At 38.7% G+C, this 23,539-nt stretch overlaps 1 protein-coding gene across 3 annotated transcripts in view; it reads left to right on the top strand.

Moving 5' to 3' along the window:
- The window catches only part of EPS8 (EGFR pathway substrate 8, signaling adaptor), a 140,829-nt gene that overhangs the window by 99,447 nt on the left and 17,843 nt on the right, over positions 1–23,539 (top strand). For 2 of the 3 annotated variants that reach the window (XM_069861829.1, XM_069861828.1), the window contains exons 7-16: positions 866–948; positions 2,614–2,750; positions 3,993–4,066; positions 5,115–5,241; positions 7,183–7,271; positions 10,842–10,916; positions 11,524–11,672; positions 14,003–14,186; positions 18,454–18,587; positions 22,737–22,848. In XM_069861829.1, the coding sequence (XP_069717930.1) occupies positions 866–948; positions 2,614–2,750; positions 3,993–4,066; positions 5,115–5,241; positions 7,183–7,271; positions 10,842–10,916; positions 11,524–11,672; positions 14,003–14,186; positions 18,454–18,587; positions 22,737–22,848 (1,164 nt within the window). The remainder of the gene's footprint in view (positions 1–865; positions 949–2,613; positions 2,751–3,992; positions 4,067–5,114; positions 5,242–7,182; positions 7,272–10,841; positions 10,917–11,523; positions 11,673–14,002; positions 14,187–18,453; positions 18,588–22,736; positions 22,849–23,539) is intronic. The other variant, XM_069861830.1, reaches the window with a different exon arrangement.

The raw sequence follows: 23,539 nt of genomic DNA, 5'->3' as shown, positions 1-23,539 counted from the left end.
CTGTAGTACAATCCATTATAGCCCGAGAAGTCCTTTAATCCCTTTCGATACTAAATTCAACAAAATCTTCTAGTCCTAGCAGAAGTTACATATTCCTCACAAAAGCTTACATACTTCTCCACTATGAGGGTAGTAAGAAAGATATGGACCTTGTAGAGTGAGCCAGACACTGACAGATATGGGCTTTGATATCCTGTGCAGGGAATCAGTTTGTCAGCTGAAGACGTGTAACAGAGCATTCTAAATCCTATGAGAAGCCATGACCTATTTAACGCAAGATCTATTAAAATAATGCCTTAGACGTACATCAAAACTTCACTTGTGGGCCACTGGTGGAGGCAGACTGCAGTCATGAAGAATTGAGAACCTACAGATTAGGAGATGTTCTGAAAAAAACATCAAAGGGAAATTGGAGGCTTTTGTTATGTCTTAAAGAACACTGTATCACCACATGTTACTTTCCTAATCTTTATGCTGCTACTATCTATAGTAGATTTTTTTTTTTAATTGTATGTCTTTTCCCTAACATGCTTAGGAGAAACAAAAATTATGTATATGGAAGGGAAAAATTAGCTATTCAATAATGGTTGACTTGAGATAATTACAGCTGTTCAGACAAATTTTGTATCTAGATGACATTCTCCTCTGATGATAATACTGGAGATTGGAACACTGAAAAAAATACCAACTCCCTGACAACAGCATTCTGTGTTCCCTCATTTTGTTTATGTTGTAAAATAATATATCTCAGAATTTTTAAATAAATGGGATTTGATAAGGAATTCTGGAATCTAAAGATGTCCTAAAAAAAAGTGCATGAGGAGATACAACTGATAACTGACATTTTCTTTTCCTGTCTCTTCAGGCTAGCTTTATTCATGAAGATATTGAAAGTGCCATCAGTGACAGCAAGAGTGGGAAACAGAAGAAGAGGCTTGAGACACTGAGGTAAAAATCTAACTACTTGACAGTGTGTAGTTGTTACAGGATTCATAAACTCTCCAAGTTTGCTTGCTGTTTTTTACTCTTTATTGCTAGTTGATAATATACTTCCAAACCCACTTGTAAAGGCCTTGCTTCAATAATTATTTCATGCTCTCTCAATTTATAGCATCATTCTTACCTTTCTTAATTCTAACTTAGTGACAGGAACAGCTGGCATAGTCACCAGTTTCCAGAGAAAAGTGTTGCATATCTCAGTTCCAAATATGGGTCAAGTAGTTCAGAATTTAAATAAAAAATGTAACTGCCCCATACCTCCAAGTAAGTGAGATGCTCATAAAAGACCTTGGGATCTAAAGATGATAAATAAAACAGCAACTGAAGGTTGAATAATCTTCCTGCCTGCTTGTTTAATGATACTGAAGAATCCTTGTTTCTCTAGTAGCAAAAGCTTCTCTGCCATTAAGAAAATGTGAGGGAAAAGTGTCTGTTGGGTTCAAAGATGATTAATGCTGAAATGAGAGGCAGCCAACAGAGGTATAACAGCAAGGGTGGAAATATATTAGATACTGAATGGATATGGTGGTGGTCTGTTGACAAGTTAATATGGAACTCAGTCCTGATAGTATCTCTCAATAGCACTTGTTTTTTTGGTCCAGACAAAGAACTCTGTGCTGGACAAAACCATTAAGTAAAAGTGTCACTATTGTATGAATGAGTTTATAGCAGTCTCTGTTACCTATTAAATTCTGATGCACAACTCATGAAGTTTTCCTTAAGTAATGGGCTCGCCTATAAAACAAAACAAAAACTGAACTGTGTCTAACTTTACCTCTAGGTTTAAAATTAAATAAGTAGACTTAAATAAGTAACAAACAGTAACAAACAATTATAAGCACAAAGAGGTAAATCCACAAGGACTCATGCACATTCAGTGTGCTGGAAACCAATGAGATGTAATTGGGAAGAGAATGTAGGTCAGTACATCTAGTGGGAAAAATAAGCTGAGATATGAGTCTTTGAGAGCTATGAGGTCAAGGGGTCATCAGTGCATTACAGCTCTTTGCTAGTGACTCACTGTCATATCAGGTATGTGCTGGCACTGTGTCATGAGGAGACACCGTTCTCCCTTACATTGCATTGTCAAATTACTGTAAGGTTACTGACAAATAGAAGTGTGGGACATGCGGAGAAAAATGCCCAGGAGACTGGAGGAAAGAATGGTGATGGAAACATTAGTTTTTGTTCAGTGTTCAAGGGCCAAATAACTCTTGAAATCTGGTGTTGAATGGCATGAACAAGATGGGATTATAAAAAGAAGAATTCAAGGTGAAGATCTTGATATGGTGATAAAAATGCCATCTACTAAACCCAAACCTCTGAATTTACCTGCATAAGCTGGCAGATCTCTAGACATCATGCTTTGTGGCTCTTCTTGGGGATTTCCCATGTGCCCAGATGACAAAGATTTGGTAACCCCATCATGGAGTGGTTTTCATACTATGTTTAACATATTTACACACGATGCTCTTGACTACTGCGTACTTGGCAAGTATGTTCAAGAGCAGAAGAGATCCTTGTAAAAGCCTCCTTGTCTTTTCTGATTAAGCTCTAGAAAACAGAATGTTTTTCCTTGAAGTGTCACTCCTGGGCTTTCCTCTCTTCCTTTAGGATGATATCCAAAGCTGACAGCGCCATCCCTCCACCACCACGGGCACCTGCCCCTGTGCCACCAGGGACCATCACCCAGGTGGATGTGAGAAGCCGCGTGGCGGCGTGGTCTGCGTGGGCTGCAGAGCAGGGAGATTGTGAGTATTTCTGGAAGCCCACCACAGTATAGTGTGGTGGCAAACAGTTGTTCAGGGCAGTAGGTTTTTATGATCTTCCATAATAACAAAAATAATTTGTGAAGACCACTTCCATAAAGACTATTGTGTGAGGTAACCCCTCTGTCCTTGCTGAGAGCAGACAGGATTATTCTCCCAGTCTAGTCTGAAATGCCCTGGGCCACTATTGCCTGATCTAGGGAATAAGACTTCACTGTCATAATCTGACTTGTCATTTACTTGCACTTGTCCATTTTCAGAATTTCTGTTCAGAAGTGCTTTTACTTGTGTTTAGTTGGATGGGGGTGTGGGCTACAGATTTTAACCTGGATTTTTTTGTGAACGTAGTACCGTTGGCAGTAAGCACTACTGTCTTAACTCTAGTAACAACGCTCTCTTCAGTAACAGGGAGGGTGTAGGCCAGATATTTCAGGTAAATAAAATCATAGTCATGGATTAAAAGGTGACTAGAGATCAGCATTATTTATTTATTATTTTTTTAATCTTTTTAATGGTCTGTGCGGCTAAACTAGTTCTTTTTAAAATTATTCTTTTATATATATATTTTAAAGCCCTAACTAAGTAATGCTGTTGCATTTCTAATGGGTTCCTTTTATTCTACTCATGTGGATCTGTTCTAAAATGTGTTTACCAAAATTCCACCTGTTAACAAGCACAGTGCAGTATGTTACGTGACTTAAAAATGCAAAACTTTTCATTTCTCAAAATGATACCGTGCCTTGTTTTCAAATAAGTCACTGACCGTCCATTGTTATTTGAAAATACCAGTTCTATCACATCTTTGCTTCCTATTTCTATATTGCCAGACTTGGCATCCCTTTATCTTTGATGTGATAGCGGTAGCTAATTCTTTCTTGCTTGCTTCTGCTGGAGTAGCTTTCAGTATATCTTATAAAATGGGATGATTTCTCATTATATTGTATTTATAATTTGCATCTTTCTGCTGTTAAGCTTTTGATTTCCAGAGGGTCTACTTAATTTATGCAGCTAAGTTGACTGAAAGCATACACCTGCCTTTTGTTTGTGAAACTTGGCATGATCAGGCATTTGGGTACAGTGTTTTCAGGTTTGTTGAGTCCTTGCTGTCCATCTTATCCTTAGCGTAGCATGGTTTAAACCATAAGCTGTACAGGCAGTATTCATTACTAATTCCATGTATTATTTTCCAAGAGTATGAACTTCTTACTCTTTCATTTTCTGCAGTTGAAAAACATAGACAATACCATGATCATGAAGAAACGGCAGAGATGATAGCAGCCAGGATTGACAGAGATGTTGTAAGTGAGAAACTACGAGTGATATTGCTTAATGTCCATGAAATTTTTCAGCTCTGTTTTGTGGCAAGACTTTATCCACATGGGAAACTCAGTTCTGGAGGAAAGCTTTCCAGACAGCCTATGTTTGTGTGGTAGACCTAAATATGAATAAGTGGTAGTTCTTTATTGTTTTTTTCCGTAAAAAAAAAATCAAAAGAAAAAGTGAAAGGAATGAATTTTGATGTAAAATTTTCTGCTGCAAAAAGCAAGACATAGTTATTTTATGTGGTAGACCAAATTCAGCAAATTATAGAAGGATAAAGAATTCCATCAATTTAATTGGATTTAGATATGTACAATATCTGGAAAATAAATGTATGGTCATTTCTGAAGTCAGATGGACCATGTATATGTGTAATATAAACTTTTCTGGCCTGTGAGTGGCAACATTGGTTGCTGTGATGTGTGTGATATCAAATATTGCCCTATTTGTCAGTTGTAACTTCCTACTTTTCTACTCAGCTGTTGCCCTCAGAAACATCAGAGAGTCTTGAGGAAAGCATGTTGAGCCCTGCTGAATTAGTGTATGTATGTTTGCCCCAGGGGCTCACTCATTCTCTTCCACTTGCTCTAAAAATTTTTTCAAAGAGCACTTCTTTATAATATAAACTACATACTGACATTCAACAAAAAGCTTCATACTCTGTACTAAAGGAGATTATGAAGTTACACTATTTTGGAAACTGCTGTCCATTCAAATAATTAGATTTTTTTTCATATACTGTGAAATAAAATGTAATATATCAACAAATTTTATAATTTCAGTCAGAATTTAATATTCTTGTTTCTCATATTTTAAAACTAACAGTCACCCTAAGTTTTTAAAAATCAAAGATTTGAAATGCTTTACTGGTAAAGTTAGGAACATAATGAATCTAAATATGGAATGTTATAGCATGAATTTTGTTTTGAGGAAGCTGCTCATGCCTGAGAATGTGGTCATTTTGATTTCTGGAGCTTTTCTGCTACAGATTCTGTAGAAAAACTGTTACTTTTTTTTCTCCCATAGCAAATTCTGAACCATATTTTGGATGACATTGAGTATTTTGTTACTAAACTTCAAAAAGCTGCTGAAGCTTTTACTGAACTTTCAAAGAGGAAGAAAACTAAGAAAAGTAAAAAGAAAGGACCCGGAGGTAGGAGTTCTCACTACGCACAACTTTTTTTCCCTCTAAGGATGATTGAAGTGGCTAGCAAATGTGACTTTTTATGTTGTTTTTTTCATGAATGTGATAATTTTCTTTCACTTTGGGTACAAAAGTCCTATGCAATATATTCTTAGAGGGAAACCTATGAAAACAATTTTCTTGAAGTCAGCAGGGAGTGACTAATTAGAGATGTGTCTGCAGTATATGCTCACTGTCATGGTTCAATGTTTATAAGATTCTGTAAGCTGGTAAATATATTATTTATTTAGGTATTTATAGAATCATTAGGTTGGAAAAGACCTTAGAGATCATCAGCTCCAACTGTGCCTGTCCACTACTAAATCATGTCCCCAAGCACCTCACCTACTTGCCTTTTAAACACCTCCAGTGATGGTGACTCAACCACCTCCTTGGGCAGCCTGTTTCCAGTGCTTGATAACCCTTTCTGTAAAGAAGTTTTTCCTGATGTCCAATCTAAATTTCCTCTGACACAGCTTGAGGCTGTTCCCTCTTGACCTATCACCTGTCTTTTGGAAGAAGAGACCAACACCCACCTCTCTGCAATCTCCTTTTAGGTGATGTTGAGACCAATAAGGCCTCCCCTCAGCCGCCTCTTTTCCAGGCTGAACAACATCAGTTCCCTCAGCCGTTCCTCGTAAGACTTGCTTTTCAGCCTCTCCACCAGTTTCATGGCTCTTCTCTGGACATGCTCCAGGACCTCAATGTTTATCTTACAGTGAGGGGCCCAAAACTGAACACAGTATTCGAGCTGCAGCCTCACTTGTGCAGAGTACAGGGGGAGAATCACATCCCTGGTCCTGCTGGCCACACCATTTCTGATACAAGCCAAGATGTTGTTGGCCTTCTTGGCCACCTAGGCACACTGCTAACTCATGTTCAGTTGGCTGTCAGCAGACAACCCCAGGTTCTTCTCCTCCAGGCAGCTTTCAAGCCAGACTTCTCCTAGTCTGTAGTGCTGCATGGGGTTTTTGTGTCCCAAGTGCAGGACTCTGCACTTGGCCTTGTTAAACCTCATGCTGTTGGTCTCAGCTCAGCAGACCAGCCTGTTCAGATCCCTTTGCAAAGCCTCCCTACCCTCCAGCAGATCAACACTTCCTCCCAGTTTACTGTCATCCTCAAACTTGCTGAGGGTGGACTTGATCCACTCATCCAGGTCATTGATAAAGATATTGAACAGGACTGGACCCAGCACTGAGCCCTGGGGACACCGCTTGTGACCGGCTTCCAGCTGGAGTTAACTTCATTTACCACTACTCTCTGGGCCTGGCTGTCCAGCCAGGTTTTTACCCAGCAAAGGGTGCATCTGTCCAGGCCAGTGGTAGCTACTTTCTCAAGCAGAATGCTGTGAGAAACTGTCAAAGGCTTTACTGAGGTCCGGGTACACTACCTCCACAGCCTTTCCCTCTTCCATCAACTGGGTGACCTTGTCATAGAAGGCGATTGGCTTAATTTGACAGGACCTGCTTTTCATAAACCCATGCTGACCAGGCCTGATCACCTGGTAATTGTGTGTGTGCTGTGAGATGGCACCCGAGATGACCTGCTCCATGTCTTTCCTTGGCACTGAGGTCAGACTGACAGGCCTGTAGATTCCTGGATCCTCTCTCTGACCCTTCTTGTAAACAGATGTAACATCTGCCAGCTTCGAGTCCAATGGAACTTCCCCAGTCAGCCAGGACTGCTGGTAGATGATGGAAGGAGGTTTAGCAAGCACTTCCTCCAGCTCCCTTAATACCCTTGGGTGAATCCCAACTGGCCCTGTAGATTTATGTATATCTAGTTGGCCAAGGAGATCTCTAAACATTTCCTCTTGGACCAAGGGAGAGGAGATATTTACTATATCTGTAACATTTCTAGAAGATATGTACCATGTAAATGGATATATAAAAATGTCATTTTGTTCACCAGAGGGAGTTCTTACTCTCCGTGCAAAACCACCACCTCCTGATGAATTTATTGACTGCTTCCAGAAATTCAAGCATGGCTTCAATCTTCTGGTAAGTGACTGCCAGTAGATATGGTGGTGTGAGGTATGCAATAACAGATTTTGCCTGGGATAACTGATGTTAAATATAACATGATCTTTGTATTTCCTACCACTACAAATTCATTTGGGTGTCAATTTTGATGCATTGGTTTTCCTGTGTTTTAGTCTACTGGTATGAAATGAAGAACTAAAATTCTGTTGAAAGATGAATAAAAGAGGAAAGAATCAGTAACATGATGGATTTGCTTTGTAGTTATTTTTATGTTGGGCTTTCTTGGAGGTTTCAGCTGTTCCGGAGGGTGTGGATACTTTGTTGTTTATGTCCCTGAGGGAGCTGCAAAAGGTCATCTTGTCTTTGGGAATGCTTTAATCAAGATTTTTGCCTTCTACTTGACTTTCCCGGTGCCTTGTCCATGTAAAGAAACCTTGTGGGTCTTGAATGCCCTACTGCTGCCAGCCATGCAGAGATTATCACACCAGCCAGGGAATTGTGCGCCTGAGTCTGTGTTGTCTTGTTTTCACTGCTCTTCCAGAGGAGCAAACCCACAAGTATCCTCTACAAGTATGTTGATATGCTTGGAAATGTGATCTTGTTTGGTCCTTGGCTGGAAAATAACTCACTTGCTACTTGATTGGTTTTGGACTTTCACCTTTTCCTCTCCATCCAATGTTGAACTGAAACAAGAGCAGAGCTGGCCACCTCTGGCCTACATTGGCATTAGAGCTTTGGGAAGTTGCTCCTCAAGTTCTCTACACAGTGATTAAATGAACATATTCCTTTTTCAGCATTGTTACGTTTTTTGTTTTCCTGGTTCTTTAAAGCCTTTTATTTGGAAAATCTGAGTTTAAATCATAAAAGAATTTCCTGAAACCTCTGTAAGGATTACAACTCTGTTGCATGCTTGCCAGCATCACCAGATGTAGCCTTAATTTAGTTTTATTCAGCTGTGCCCAACACTCTCTCTGTGCTTGTTGCTGTTATTACATAGGACCTCTCTGTCCATCCAACAAATTGCTGTTGCTTTATAGGCTTTTCAACACTTGGAGATGCTAATTCAAGAGCCTTCTCCTGGCATCTCCTCTTCTGTAAGGACTGTTAAAGGGAGGCAGCAAGTGGGACACCTTCAAAGCGTTTGCTTTCCAGATCCTGACTGTCTCTTCCAGTTGCTGGGGAAGCTATGCCAGTGGGAAAAATTGTTCTTGTATTCACTGAGTCAAATCAGTTTCTTTTCATCCTCTTGGGGAATGAATTCTGATTGCAGGGCTGTAGGAGATATTTAGAAATACTAAGCATCTTGTTATTTACTTATTTTTTTAAACATCATGTTGAATGTTGTGATTCTACCCTTAAAGAATTGCTGGTTTGGAGGGGATGGACGTCTTAGAACATGCTGATCCTTCTCATTAATAGTGCTTGTAATGTTCTTTTTTTTTTTTTTTTACTTCATACTTACTGCATTCTACATTTAAATTAGTTTTTCACCCAAGAACATGTGCATCTTTTAATCTTTATCTTCTGTGAAGGAGAAGAAGCCATTCTTGATTTGGTATTCAAAAGTACCTAGAACCCGGTTTCTAATGTTGCTCTAGAAGAGCTGTGCTGTAACAGTGCTTCACTTCAGCATCATTGCAGGAGCCACAAAAACCTTAAATTTTGCTTCCTGGTGCTTTAGGTCAGACACAGAGAACTATATAAAATCAAGAATCTAGTTTAAAACTAAAAGGAGTAACTAGAAGGATAAAGTCTTTGATAGTAGAATGGAAAACATTTTAAAACACCATGCTGGAAGCTCCTAGAAAATGCCTCCCATCTGTCAAAAAAACTTCATCAAGACCACAAGTAACTTGTTATGATTGAAGAGCAATGTATAGGAAGTTATTAGAAGTAAACCCACATCCTCCTCCTTCCTTCATTTGGAGGCACACTCTTGAAGGCTAGATACAAAAGTAGAGTGAGACAAGGCAAAAGCAATTTAAGGAACAGATGGCAAGATTAAATAAATACTATAGCTTGTTAAAACATATTCTGGCATACTTCTTACTTCTGGAGCCTGCAGGGTCAATGGGTGATCAGTAATAAATGAAATCCTCCAAGAAGCTGTATCAGAGAATGTATGTGATGATTTTTTTTTTTTTAATGGATGTATTCATTTGGAAAAGCTTGATAGTGGACAATATGTTCTTGAAAACCATTTTTTCTGGGAGGCACAAGATTATCTGTTTCGAATTAGAGAAGCGGAGATGGGTTAAAGTACTTCAAATCCAAATGGCAAAACACAGGAAGATGAATAGAAGCCCTGCTTGAATGGGCACTGTTTATCCATCTATTCTGAAAACAAAGTCAGCAAATCACACAGTACGGTGTGTAACCTCTCTCAAACTGCTTTTCTTCCAGAGGAAGAGAAGTGGTTATGGTAATGCTGATAATAATCTTTAAAGTCATTCCAAGAATCTGAGGAACTATGACAACCAGGTACCCCGAGGAACCAACACATGGGTTCAGTTTGTAGCAGGTGTATTAAATTGAGGAAGAAGCAAACATGCATCTTCCAAAACAAAATAATGTTTATGAATCTATCAGTTCTTTGATTTTGTTTCTTTAGATTTCCAAAACAGATCCAGCAAGGTTGCACACCTTGAAGCTCGTAAAGAAACTAAGCTGCTGTGAGGTTGGATGTAGATTCGTGTTTGGTGAAATAGAAAACAAATTATAGGACTAAAATGCTGATTTTCAAAGTGCAGTGAGTTTATCAGTGAAGTCCCACATGTGCCTCTGTAGAGGTCTTTGCTGTCTAACATATTTACAGCTGTTCTGGCAAATGGGGAGTGTAGAGTCTGCATGTGTAGAAATATCTCATAACAGCAGAAAAAGTGACGGATCAAATTCAGTATTGATAGATATGATAGCATCATGAACAGGTGGGGAAAAAAATCTCGCATATGAAACAAATCGGAACAAAATGTTGATGTAATCTGGATTGCTGTGAGAACATCATCAAAGTTGCTCAACCAAACAAATGTTAAGAACCATTAGGGAAAAAAAAAAAAAGAAAATTAACAAATAAAGAACATCTATACGCTGTTATGATCCCTGACTTTAATTTGTTCCCACTGTAGCAAAATTGAGGAAGGTGCAGGGAGGACAAGAATGCTCAAACAAATTACTTTGCCTTTGAAAAAAACCCAAATCCCAAACAGAGAAAGAATGTAGTAAATCTTTAAATGGTTATGAGCATCACTGGAAAAAAGCAAGTAGAGAAGGATTGCTCAGTTTTCATTTGGAAAAGTACTACAGAATACTGATGAAACTAGGAGGTGGCAAATTGCCAAAGGAGATATTTCTTTACAAAGCATATAATTCAATTGTGGAACTTCTTGTTTTGCACAATAGGTGCTAAAGATATACATGAATTCAAAAGCAGTTGGTTGAATGAGCACTTGCACGTAGCGGATGTTGCAGACAAAACACTGGGTGTAGGTGGGCCTATGGCCTGACCAGGGATGGCCATTTTTATGTGAAGTATTTTTTGTTATGAAATTTAAATGTTTCTAATAATATATCATTTTCCCTTTCCTTCAGGCCAAACTGAAGTTCCATATTCAGAATCCTAGTGCAGCTGAGCTGGTTCATTTTCTCTTTACACCATTACATATGGTAAGCTTTCCTAAGTTTCTCAGTATTTTCTTTCAGAACTCCTGTATTTATATGGTCTGTAAGATTTTCAAGGATAATAAGATTGAAATGTTGTGTCCCGGGGCAATAACTCAGGAGAAATCTCTGTATCTCTGGATGAGCTTCTCTTTAGAAAATAATTTATATAGTTTTCTGCGTAAAATCCCATCTACTAAATATCTTTAAATCATCTTTGGCTTTGTGCATTAGAGTTTGCACTGTAATTTTTAATTAATAATAAAAATTTGAGACAAATTGCATAATGCAGGAGGACAGTTGAAAGCATAGCTAGATGTCTGCTTGATGGAAATATGTGGGGTTTTGGTCAATAGAGAAAAAAATAACATTGCCCAAAGTGGGTCTAAATGGTAGGTGGTTCATTACCAGAAAACCAGTTTTTCTGTAATAAATGTTTTAGTCAGTCTATAGGACATTAAAACACATTATTAGATTCTCTCAGTTGTAGGAGGTGGAAGAGGTTTATGAGTAATAGAAGTTTCCTAGTAGCACTGTAGGTGACTTGGATCCACAGTAATTTCATTGCTGACAATGTGTATATTCTTTCTATTATTTTAATACTTGGATTTAGGTGGTACAGACAACAGGAGGTCCAGAGCTTGCTGGTACAGTACTCAGCCCCCTCTTATCAAAAGATACTATAGATTTCCTGCGATATACTGTCACCAGTGAAGAGGGACAGTTATGGATGTCATTGGGTGACACGTGGACCAAAGCAAGGTGAGAAAAAAGCCTTTGCAGTTGTTAGAGATGATTTCTAAACTCAGTTTATTGACACAGTCTTAACCAGGTTATCCAACCTCCAGTAAACTCAATATAAATCTGTTAGTCTTTGGACTTATCAGAACTGTTCTTTGAAGTTTTTTGGAAATGAAATCTTTATTTTTGGTGGGGTTTGGGATTGGTTTGTTTTTAGGGTTCTTGAGGAGGAGGGAGAAAGTGCAGACAGAAGTTCTTGGTTTGTCCATGGTATCAAGAACCGCTTGACATAACGTCTAGCAGTCATTTTTTTCTGAAGTGTCCCTTGCACATTTCCAGTTGGTTTTCACCATTATTTTCCTAACCCAGCTGTCTGGTCTCCATTTAAAATCAATTTGAAGAAGCTACAATAAAAAGCAGCAAGTTATTGAACAGGACACAGATTTCTGGTTTTAATTTCCGATAATTATAAAAAGCTAAAATGTAAAATGCCTTCACTTCTTCAAAAGTGTCATTGTGCTATTAAAAAATGCTTATAGTTTTTAAACATTATTTATTGGCTGAATCATGTTACATGTGCATACTCTGTGTGTTGCATTTAATGGATTCACTATTGTGCTTAGCCTTAGCTAAAAAATAACTATTTTACGCATTTGTTCTTTAAGGTAAGTGGTTTGAAATTACTTAGGTAAATAGAATGTGGAAATGAAAAAGCTTAGATTAGCAAAGTGCATTTTAACTCTATAATCAGTGAGAGGTAAGTATATTTGATGATATTGAAGTACACAGTCACTTGGGCTGGAAGTGCACCATGTATTTTGTGTTTATTTATCCTTGCTCTTAGATGTCAAATTGGAACATAAACCTCTACCAAGTGGATTTCTTTGATTGATTGATTGATTAAAAAGTAGTTGAGTGTTTTGCTGGTAAAGAAGAGTGTGTGGAAAGCCCCAGACTGTGGAGTGGCAAACGTTCTCAGAGCAGAGGGAGTGACGTACAGGTCTTTCCCTTCCTTGACCTCTCTCTGCTGCAGGACTAGAAATGTCCAAATATGGCATTTAGGCGTACTACTACAAAATGAGCTGGAAATAAGAATTGCAGCTCCTTCTGATTGCCAGAGAGCTTACCCTAGCAAAAGACCATTCGCTTGCCTTTACCTGCTTCAAGCTGTGCCATCTTCACAGCAGCTTCTGGTGGAAGTGGCAGTAGAAATTGCCTCATAGTATTGGAGCCCCATGCTGGGAAAATGAACCACTGGGTGAAATAATGGACTGGTTGTCTTGGGAACTACCATTATCATTCATTTAGTCCATCCCGGGAAGTGTTTAATGGAAAGAAAAGTAGCTCGTGTTGGGAAGTGAAGAATGAAGCACTTAGGATATAGTTGGTTGACCTGTTCAGATTAGAAATGATGGTCTAACTGATTACACTATCCAAAGGGACACTGTGGTGTGATGTAGTAGAAAAGGTGAATGATAAAACTTGGGGTTTAATGTCCTAGCTCAAGTCTGCTAATTAGCCCTAATAATCACTGCCTGCTCCTGCAACTTATGTGAGACTGGCAGCATTTGTCGCTTAATTTTGAGCAGTGTCAGCAACAAGACTCTTGAAAGACTGTAATGTACATTCCTGCTTCTGCTTCCACTGAAGATGTAGTAATTTATATTGCAGGAAGGTATGTTATGTATAGTGCAAAGGCAGAGCGTGAAAGCGTTAACTTAGGTATTTTGTATTACAACAGGGAATGGTGACGGAGCTCTGAGAAGCGATACAGTATTTTAAAAAGATCAAACTGGACTATAAAACAGCAAATATGATGATAATTCTTCTGTCTTGGAGCATGTAGACTTGTTTTTTTGTCAGTAAAAACCATCGTTTAACTCTCTTGTTTAAGTGTAGCGAGGCCCCCTAAGCTTCCATACTTCCTACCTGCTTCCAGAAATTCTTATAAAGCAGGATATTTCATTGAAGTCTTGTCTGGTGTTTTCACACAAATAGAGCATTGCAAAGTTTTTCCCCATCTATCAAGTAAAACAAATCTTAGATTTGTTTGTGATTGATTCTTCTGTTACTCATCCTTTGCTACAAGACAGAAATTTGTTGTGTTTTTCCACTGACAAGTCCTTACTGCAGGAGCAGTTTCTTTCTGCAAAGCACAGCAGGGACTATATTTGTGGTCAATAAATGTTTTCTGCAGATTTTCTGTGTTCTAAAGCAATTCTCCCTGTACTGTCATCACACTCTCTCTTCTATACTAGTAAAAATTCTAAATAATTTCAATTTTTAGGAAGCGTATTAAACTAATACTGGTATGGCCTCTGATACAGATCTCTAATTTATTTTTCATACAGAGCGGACTGGCCCAAAGACCATTTTATTCCACCTTATGTCCCTCGTTTCCGAAATGGTTGGGAGCCTCCTTTGCTGAACTTCATGGGAGCTCCAAAGGAGCAAGAACTCAATCAGTTGGCCGAATCTGTGGCAAATGTTGCAGAGCAACAGAGGAAGCAAGAAATGAAAAGACTGTCATCTGAGGTAGGTTACCTGTGACAGTGGTTTATAAATTAGCCAAAGGCAACACTAGCTGCTTCCTTAATAAAATATTCTTTGACATTATTGGAGTTATCATGCTCTGACATCTCCTACATCAGTGCCAATACTTATATTAGAGTTACATGAAACCAAACACCTGTTCAGCCACCAAAAACCTGATTAGGAAAAGTATAATGCTGTTGCCTACTGCTGTTATTGAAATTGGTGCACTTTCCCACATCAGTTGGAAGGACAATAGAAACCCCTACGAGTCAGTTTGATTCTTGATGTCTGCTTTCATCTTCCATTGATTTGCATCATATATACTTAAGGCAGAATTTGAACCAAAGTGTTTTCAAACGTGCATCCATGCACAGGCACACAGACAAAAAGGAAAAAAAAATACCACTTTTTAGGGAGTTTTAGATTTAAGCTGCTTCTTCACAAGTGTGGATTTTAATAATCCTTTCATTAATTTCTTGATACTTTGACTGTATTGCAAGAAAGTATTCAGAGATGCTATCAAAGTATTAACGTGTCAGGTAACCTTCTGAAAAACAGCTACCAGATAGAAGAATTATTGCACAGGGACATTTTCCCATCCTTTTCTTCAAAGAAATTTGATGAATTTAGCAAAAATATATATTATCTGTTTAGAGAATGGAAACGTGCACCACCATCAAAAGCCTTCAGGGAAACCAGAGTGCTTTTTCTGACTAACTCTGTTGAGAAACAAAGGGGCTGACTGTTAAGACTACACCCCCTACTCTTTTTTTGGTAGAGTGGGCTAGAAAATGTACTTTGGTTTATGTGAAAATTTTAAGAATAAAAGTGGGTTTGGTTGCTTGTTAATTCAGAAGGAAAAAAAAAATCTATCACCTCTTTAAACATCTAAAAGTTTTAGTTGTGGAAGTTTTTTGTTCTTGGGAGTACATAGAATTTAATTTAAAAATTTAATTTATTTTTCTGTGCTAGCTTTAGTTTCAGTCAAATGGTAGGTAGTCCAAGATCCCCTGTCAACAGCTGTGCACCTAAGATTTTTCTAGATTTTTCTTAGGCTTCACAATCTTTTCTATCTTCCTTGGGCAATCTACACCAGTATTATATTTAAAGTACATCTTACATGAAGAGTGGCTTTTCCTAAAGAAAGGGAAGCTGAGGATAGACCTTATCATGGTGTACAGCTACCAGAAAGGAAGTTGTAGCGTGGTGGGTATTTGTCTCTTCTCCCAAGTAACGGGCGATAGGACAAGGGGAAATGTTCTCAGGTTACACCAAGGGAGTTTCAGAATATATATTAGGATAAATTTCTTTACTGAAAGGGTTAGCAAGCGCTGGAATGGGTTACCCAGGGAAGTGGTTGAGTCACCATCCCTGGAGGTATTTAAAAGACGCATAGATGAGGTGCTCAGGGATATGGTTTAGTAGTGGACAGGTACGGTTGGACTTGATGGTCTCAAAAGTATTTCCAACCAAGTCATTCTCTGATTAACGTGATACTGGATTTGATCTTAATTTCATAGTATATGTAATATATTTTTTAATCCTTTAGTGAAAAACTGCACATATGGAAGAAAATTCAAGGGAAGAATTAATGGCTGTTGTGAGATGATGTTCTCTTGCAGAGCAATTCTCTTATTTAAGACAACAAAGCTTCCCCAGAAAACATTTACCAAAACCACCTATGGAAAATTTGTCGCAATAAAACTTTAAAAAAAACCTACTCGGTTGTAGAAACCAACAAACTGGGTAAAATTTGGCCAAGTAAAGGAGGATAACACGGTACATATTTTATTACGTAAAACACCTTTTGGCTTTATGCCTGACAAAATATACAAGAATGAATGCACCAAAACATAATTATTGCCTGTGATTTGTTTTGAGGAAAATAACATTTAGTGAAGTTAATGGGCATAGTAAGGTGAAATGGAGCTGTTTCCATTGCTGTGATGCCCTTTCCTAGTCATCTCCCAGAAAAAGCCTCGTCAAACATTTTCTTAGCGTTTCACTACTACTCTACATTTCCATGTAGGATTTTTTTTTTCATTGTGCTCCTTCTAAATCATAATAATAAAAAAAGACAAAATTTGAAAAAAAAATTGTTGACAAAAAAAGAGCATTTTTTTCTCTTTTGATGATTGAAAGAATTTCATTTATATATATGATAAGATAAAACAAATTTGGAGGTAGAGAATAAATGGTGGGATTTTGATCACTTGCTTTTTAGGGAGTTGATTTCATTTTTTTGCAGTGGTAATATTGGTTGGATTGGTAGTTGTTTGTGCCAGCTTAGCCTCTTTGTCTTAATCCTTAAAAGAGGGGAAAAAAAAAACCAAAACCAAACAAAAATAAATATGCTAGTTCACTGAATGTATTTTTGTGGTTGGCACCTGGGATGTCAGGCTTTGTTTTCATGACTGTTGCTGACTCCTGCATGGTCTTGGGAAAGTCATTTAACCTTGATACCTTGGCTTCCCTCACCAGTGCCTCCTCAGCACATCCCTAAGGAGAAAAGCGCTGAGCGGTTTAGTAGCTGTGGAACGCTGCAGGTGCTTAGCTGGAAAAAGCTGTGCAAGTGCAAAATGACATTTGTTTGCAGCAGAAGTACTGCCCCTGGAGTGGGTGATGCCAGAATAATTATTAATTGTTCTTTCATAAGTCTGCCATAACAGTTTGCTTAACAAAGAGTGCAGGAAAAATAAGATGAAAATTTAAGTGTTTCTCTCTTGCTGCTAATTGGCCTTGTGTCTCAGTGTGACAATGCTTTCCTGAGGACTGAGGTTGCATGTCAAGTGCTGTGCCACAATGGAAAGGGAGAAGGGGTACATGTAGCTGCTCTCCCAGCTGAGCAGAGGCTGCTCTGGTATCTGGCAAAATGTAATGGGGGTCCCCACTCATGAGAACTTTGTTTTCCTTTCCACTTCTGAATCTTAAGATGTAGCCACACATGCAGCTTCCACTGGAGGGGTTTCATAGTGGAGTCAGTTCAACAATGAGGACTTCAAATGGCAGTGAAACAACAGGGAACTGGTAATAGAGAGTCCAGTGAGACTAAAGGGATGCAGATAATTAGTGTGTGAAGTAGAATGAGTTCCTGCTTCCTGGGTGTCTGTCCATGTAAGGTATAAGCTAGGTGACATTTAAGATTGTTTTTTCAGAGAGGTCTTAATAGTATAGTTTTAAAGAATCTACTATGTTTGTCGGGGTATTTGTATGGTTTCAATTTCTTCTCATAAACTCTCAGCCCTGTAAGCAAGTGTCTCTGGGTGCCAGTTTCAGATACTTGAAGGTAGAAATCAAGTGAGTGGCTTTTATGTAGTCACACACACAAACCAAAAACAAACAAGGGAAAATAAACCCAAACAAATTAAAAAAAAAACAACCAAACCAGGCCTAGAGATTTCTAATGACTCTCAGCTGTTTTACCTTGTGAAACTGGATGGTGATGTAAGGAAAAGATCTGGAATGAGTAATTTCAATATTGTAAACTCTAGAAATGGACTGTGTCACTTGTTTTTGGTCTGGGGAATAATGATTAAAATAACTCTTACTTAGAAGCAGGGTATCGTTGCTGTACTTGGGGTGTTTGTTTTTTATTTTAAAGAATTGCTGTTTAAAAAGTATGTCCTAAAGCCTTGAATATTCTTATATATGTGCTTATGATTAAATTGTGATCATTTTCCTCAATTAAAATCCTTGATTATACCAATTTTCACATTCCTTTTTGCATTTCTTCTTTGACTATAGTCATGTTCAGTGAGAGGGTGACATAAATCAGCCACTTAATACTATGATCCTGCAAGAGTGATAAATTTATGTGGGAGGTTTTATTTCTTGTACAGACTTACTGTTACCTAGCTAGAGGTTTGTGGCTTTAAGTGTACGTCTGGTACAAAAGCTTAAAGCAGTTTCTTAGTGCAGTTGATTTTAAAGCCATTCTGCCATTGTTTATAAGTTGTGTTGCTGTAGTGATATCTGAGGGATGGATGACATGGACCTTGCCTCAGAGAACTGTTTTTCTAAAGACTATCCACTGCAATATTAATGCAGTGGGATGACTTAGGACAGAAATTCCTTTATTCTTATCCTTTTGATCTCTTTGTTTATGTATTTGAAAAGCAGAATTATTAACTTTTCATAGCAGAACAGTGAGCACCTGAGGAGGCATGAATGCTGACAGGGACCCTAGGGGTGCTGGATTAAGTGAGCTAGGCGGTGCTGCTGATGACACTAATCCACTTTGTGGCTTTGTTTCTTTTTTGTTTTCCAGCCTCCCAGTGTTCCTGACTATCCTCCATCCGACGGGTATGCATTCAGTAACACAGTTTACAAAAGAGGGCCTCTGCTGGACCAGGGGGCGGCTGTTGCTGCCTTTAAGCAAACTGTTAGCCGACATGTAGATAGGTAACACTGAATAAATGGCGTATGTGGTGCTGTGGATAACTGTCCCAACTTATTACTATTGGGGTAGTAGTATCTGTAATTACCTCTGGTTGTGTCTGGAGCAGATCATTATTTCTATGGGGAAGCGATTCTGGTTAGCGGGGAGTGTTCTGCTTTTGCTTCTTTAAGGCACGTCATTAAGACTCTTATAATATAGTTTTTATGAAACTACCCTGTTTGTGTATGCTGTTAAATTGATGCTTTTGTGAAAAATGATATAATGATATTCCAACCCAACTGAGAGCACAGAATCCTTCTGTTTGGGTTCAAATTTTATTTCTGCTTTGTTTCACGTTTTTAAATATACTCTTTGCTTTTTTCAGAACTACAACGAATGACAAATCTGCTCTGAGATTCATCTGTCCTTGTTTAGAATGATTGATTTGTTTAGCTGCTCTGTAGTCTCCTGCTTTTGTTTCCTGGGCAGGTGCATAAATATCCACTTTTGGAATAGTAACTCCTTGTTTCTTGCATTCATTTTGTAACATTCAGTTGTTACAAAAATGTTCGGAAATGTTTGCATAGCAACCAGAGTCTTTTTGCACATCCTCTTAATCCCTTTCATTTTAGACTAAATCTGAATAAGTTGACAACATCAAATACACTAATCCTTGGAGTCTCAGCCTTCACTGTGAGTAGAATTTATACCACTACAAACAGTGGACGTAAATCAGTAAAGCAGTGTTGGAATTGCTCCCCCATGCCAAACCATAATTTGTGTATAACATATGAAAAGTGTTTTAGCTTGTGTGCCATGGAAGATGTTTAAGGTTTCGGGATCAGATTGCTGGTTAAGACAACATCAGTATAGGTCTTCTAATGAAAACCTTTGTGTTACCCCTAGTTTTGACCTATGTGCTAAAAGACCCTGTTAACCTGCGTGCAAACATATTGCCAGATGGCGTGCAGAGTGAAGACTCAATTCTTTTCCTGAACTTTGGATTTATGCAAACAACAGCTGTAGTAGTTATCTCTAATCTTTTTCTCAAAATCGGTTACTTACTAGGTTCTTTTCTCGGGACCAGTCAGCTTGAAATTTAAATGATCTGTATTCTTAATTCCTTTCTCTCTTATCTGTAATCACAGAATCACAGAATCACAGAATAACCAGGTTGGAAGAGACCCACCGGATCACCGAGTCCAACCGTTCCTACCAAACACTAAACCATATCCCTCAGCACCTCGTCCACCCGTGCCTTAAACACCTCCAGGGAAGGTGACTCAACCACCTCCCTGGGCAGCCTGTTCCAGTGCCCAATGACCCTTTCTGTAAAGAACTTTTTCCTAACGTCTAGCCTAAACCTCCCCTGGCGGAGCTTGAGGCCATTCCCTCTTGTCCTGTCCCCTGTCACTTGGGAGAAGAGGCCAGCACCCTCCTCTCTACAACCTCCTTTCAGGTAGTTGTAGAGAGCAATGAGGTCACCCCTCAGCCTCCTCTTCTCCAGGCTAAACAACCCCAGCTCTCTCAGCCGCTCCTCATAAGGCCTGTTCTCCAGCCCTTTCACCAGCTTTGTTGCTCCTAATGTGCAATATCACATGTGTAATGTGATAAGGCCTGTTTTTTCCTTTCAGAGGAAGAGTATTCCATGCAAATGTTGTTGCCTCCATTTCAGATTTAGAGAATGGGGCTTATTTCATTGAACTATTGATGATATCAGCGTATCTGGCTGCGACTGAAAAAGTCACCCAAGCCTTCTTTGTGGCGGGTAAATAGAAATGGGTGTTTCTAAGAAGCAGGTCGCATAAGGTGAAGTTAGTCTTTTGAAAGATATGGAATGAGATGTGAAGTAGTGGTGCCCATTTCTATCCACTGATTGCAGGAGGGAGTCTAGATGGCTGGTGCTGATGCAAGCATCCACAGTGTGCCTGTATCTCCCAGTCTGTGCAACATGACACAAGCTTCCATTTCTTAATTGGCTCTTGAGACATATACTACATGCCTGGTAGGAGCTCATTATTGAGGGAAAGCTTTTAGTGTGTATTAGCCCAAGTAAATTCCATAGCATCTGTGAAGAAGCAGGTGGAGGAGTGGTTTTAGAAGAGGGCCTGAGAAATTCAGGCTGACCCTTTCAGCCATCATTTGCTGATCCTTGTTCAGAGTTGGCATTCCTAATTAGCAGGCTGAAAGCAATGACTGTGAGCCATCCACTACCTTCTGAGGGACAGGTAGGTTACATCTTGTCCAGGGAAATTATAATCACAGGGAACTTCAGTAAACTTCATTCCAGCATGCCAGGACCTCCTGTAAGTTGTACTTTTCTTAGGTGATGTAAACTAAGTGTCAGCTTCTTCGACTTTCAGTGTGATCTTAGGTATACTGGGGACTCTCTTTGATGCTGTAAGAGTAGTGAATGGTTTTTCACCAAGTTGTGTGGTGTTTCACCTTTGCATACTGTGTAGTTTGGTTTTGTGCTGTCATTTGTGGTGGCAGCCTGGAAGCCTGGTCAATCCACTAGGCTCTTAGGCAGCATGCACAGGAGAGCAGAGGGCTGCAATTACAGTATATCAGATAGGCAGTAGGAAAACACAGTGAAGGATGGATAGAGGGAAGTGTTGAGAATAGTTGTGCCCCGAGTAAACTGTTTGGCTCATTAAGCTGGTCTTGAAAAATTATGGTCTCTTCAGAAGCACGCAGACATTGTCCAGCCAATGTTCTGGGGATCTTGCTACTGACTGCAACAGAGTGGAAAAAATCTGAAATGTAAGCATTGTTAAAAATGCTTCCCGAGTTATGTTTCTGGAACACCACAGCTAGGTGTGGACAAGATAGGAAGACACAGTTAGTGAAATGAGTTTGGAAAGGCAGCCTAAAAATAAAAGTACCTTCAGAAGTATATTAGTCATATCCTGGGCCAGTAAAAAAGAAGTTCAAAATTATATTAATTTTGAGTGGGTGGTGGGGAATAAAGGGATTACTCACACATCATTCAGCCTCATATCAAATGTTTTGCAGCCTGAGGTTCATTTCGTGTTTTTCACTCTCTCCTTAAACACTTCTAGTGTTTCGTCTTTCTTTCAAAATAATCTTTCAATCTAAATATGACTCTTACTTTGTTCTGCTCTTCATGTCAAATGAGACAGTTCTCCACAGCCATGCAATAGCTAGGTAACTAGTAGATTGCTCAGGCACACCTGGGACCTATGGTTACACAGCACCATGATCAGCAATCATAGGCATTCATATCCCTGTGCTGTGATGTTGTATGCAGTATTTCAAGTCATCAGTTGCTTCATGTTTCGTTATCTGTTTGGATTTTTTTTTTTTTTAACCTTTACCATCTAGAATAAGTTTAGGTTGTTAGGTGTAGTTTGCAATAAGTGAATAATGCTACTGTTTCTTTTGGACTTCTTTTAAGGGGTCTGGGGGAACATCTTAACTTGAAGACATACTATATCAAAGAAACTAGTAGCTTCTTAACCACAGGCATTCTGAACAGATCTTTCTTTCCTCACGAAAACAAAGACATAGAGTTAAACTGTGGTATGCCTTGTTCTACAATGACCCCTGTTTTAACTGGCAATAAGTTATTTTTAATTTTCAGTTGATACAGTAACTTGAGGTTGTTAGATTTGATGCTGTCTTGTGGTCAGTTAAGAAAATGGATCTACAGTAGGTGAGCATTCTTTAGAGTTTAATTCCATGGGTGTTGATGGCAAAAATATATGCATCTATTATGTATTTGAAGCAATTTATGATGAGCACTAGAAATAAAGTCTCATACAAAGCACAAGACATAAATTGCATACTAAAAGTAGTCATTCGTTTATATGGCAAATGATTGTTTAACCTGCTGTGGGAAAACAGACTAAATATAGCATACATGTTTATTTTAAAACAATGACTTGTCCTAATCTTTATCATACATCTCGCAAGCAGAGAGCTGATAAAGATTACCAGTTCTTAAAATCTATGTAACTCAACCACTTTCTTTTTTTTTTTTTTTTTGACACTTAAATCAATGTGTTTTGAATAGGTACTTCTGCATTCTACATCATTTATGATGGTGGTTTTTTGTTTAAATGTTTTGCAGGTTGTTGGAAGAGGGCATTCTGTCTCTCTTTATTTGCTTGAATATCTCACTGAACACTAGTCTGATCTTTGCTTTGCAGAAACTATGAAGCACACAGTAAAGCACAGACCAAGAAATATGCCAAATGCAAGTATGAATTTATGGCAAGAAACAACAGTGAGCTTTCTGTCATGAAAGAAGAGATTGTAGAGGTAATATTTTTGCAAAGAGAAAACATGAAATTTTGGTAGTGCTCAAAACTGAGAGTAGTTTTTCTGTGGGCGGTGTGGCTGTCCTTAATGATTACTTCAATGGGTTTGATTTATCTCCCTTGATATGGAAAGTTCAATAATTTGTTTTGCATCATAGACAAGATAAATGGAGATTCTATACTGGCTTATGAATTGATGCTGTATAAATCCAACACGAAATCTATTTGTCTTCTCTGATGTTGCTTTTAGAGGCCTCATTTGTAGTATTTAAATAACTGGCTCTGTGATACAATATCTGTGTATGCATGAGGCATAGTGAAAGACTGTCCTTTCCTGGAAGAGTTGGTACTCTGACAGCTAGATGCATTTGGAAGGGAGGGAGCAACAATGAGAGAAAATGTGTCTGAGATTGCACGGCAGGTAGTCAGACTTCTCCTGGCCATCCTGCTCTAGTTCCCTGTTTACTCAGAAGTGCGCTCTTTTTCCAAATCAGTGCTCTCCTAGAATGATGCACTTTTCCTTGGGTTATTAGTAATGTTTTGAAAAGTGCAGTATTACCACTTAGAATCAGTGATGGTGATAATCAGGGAAATGCACAGGGGTTTCTCAGGGATATCTACGTAAGACCTGTTTGCAGTTGCAGAGCCTGGCAAAGTTGTGGTTTTATTTTGAAATGATGCACAGTCAAAGT

Source organism: Phaenicophaeus curvirostris, chromosome 1, assembly GCF_032191515.1.
Source record: "Phaenicophaeus curvirostris isolate KB17595 chromosome 1, BPBGC_Pcur_1.0, whole genome shotgun sequence".
Classification (NCBI taxonomy): Eukaryota; Metazoa; Chordata; class Aves; order Cuculiformes; family Cuculidae; genus Phaenicophaeus; species Phaenicophaeus curvirostris.
This window is presented reverse-complemented; position numbering and strand designations above follow the sequence as displayed.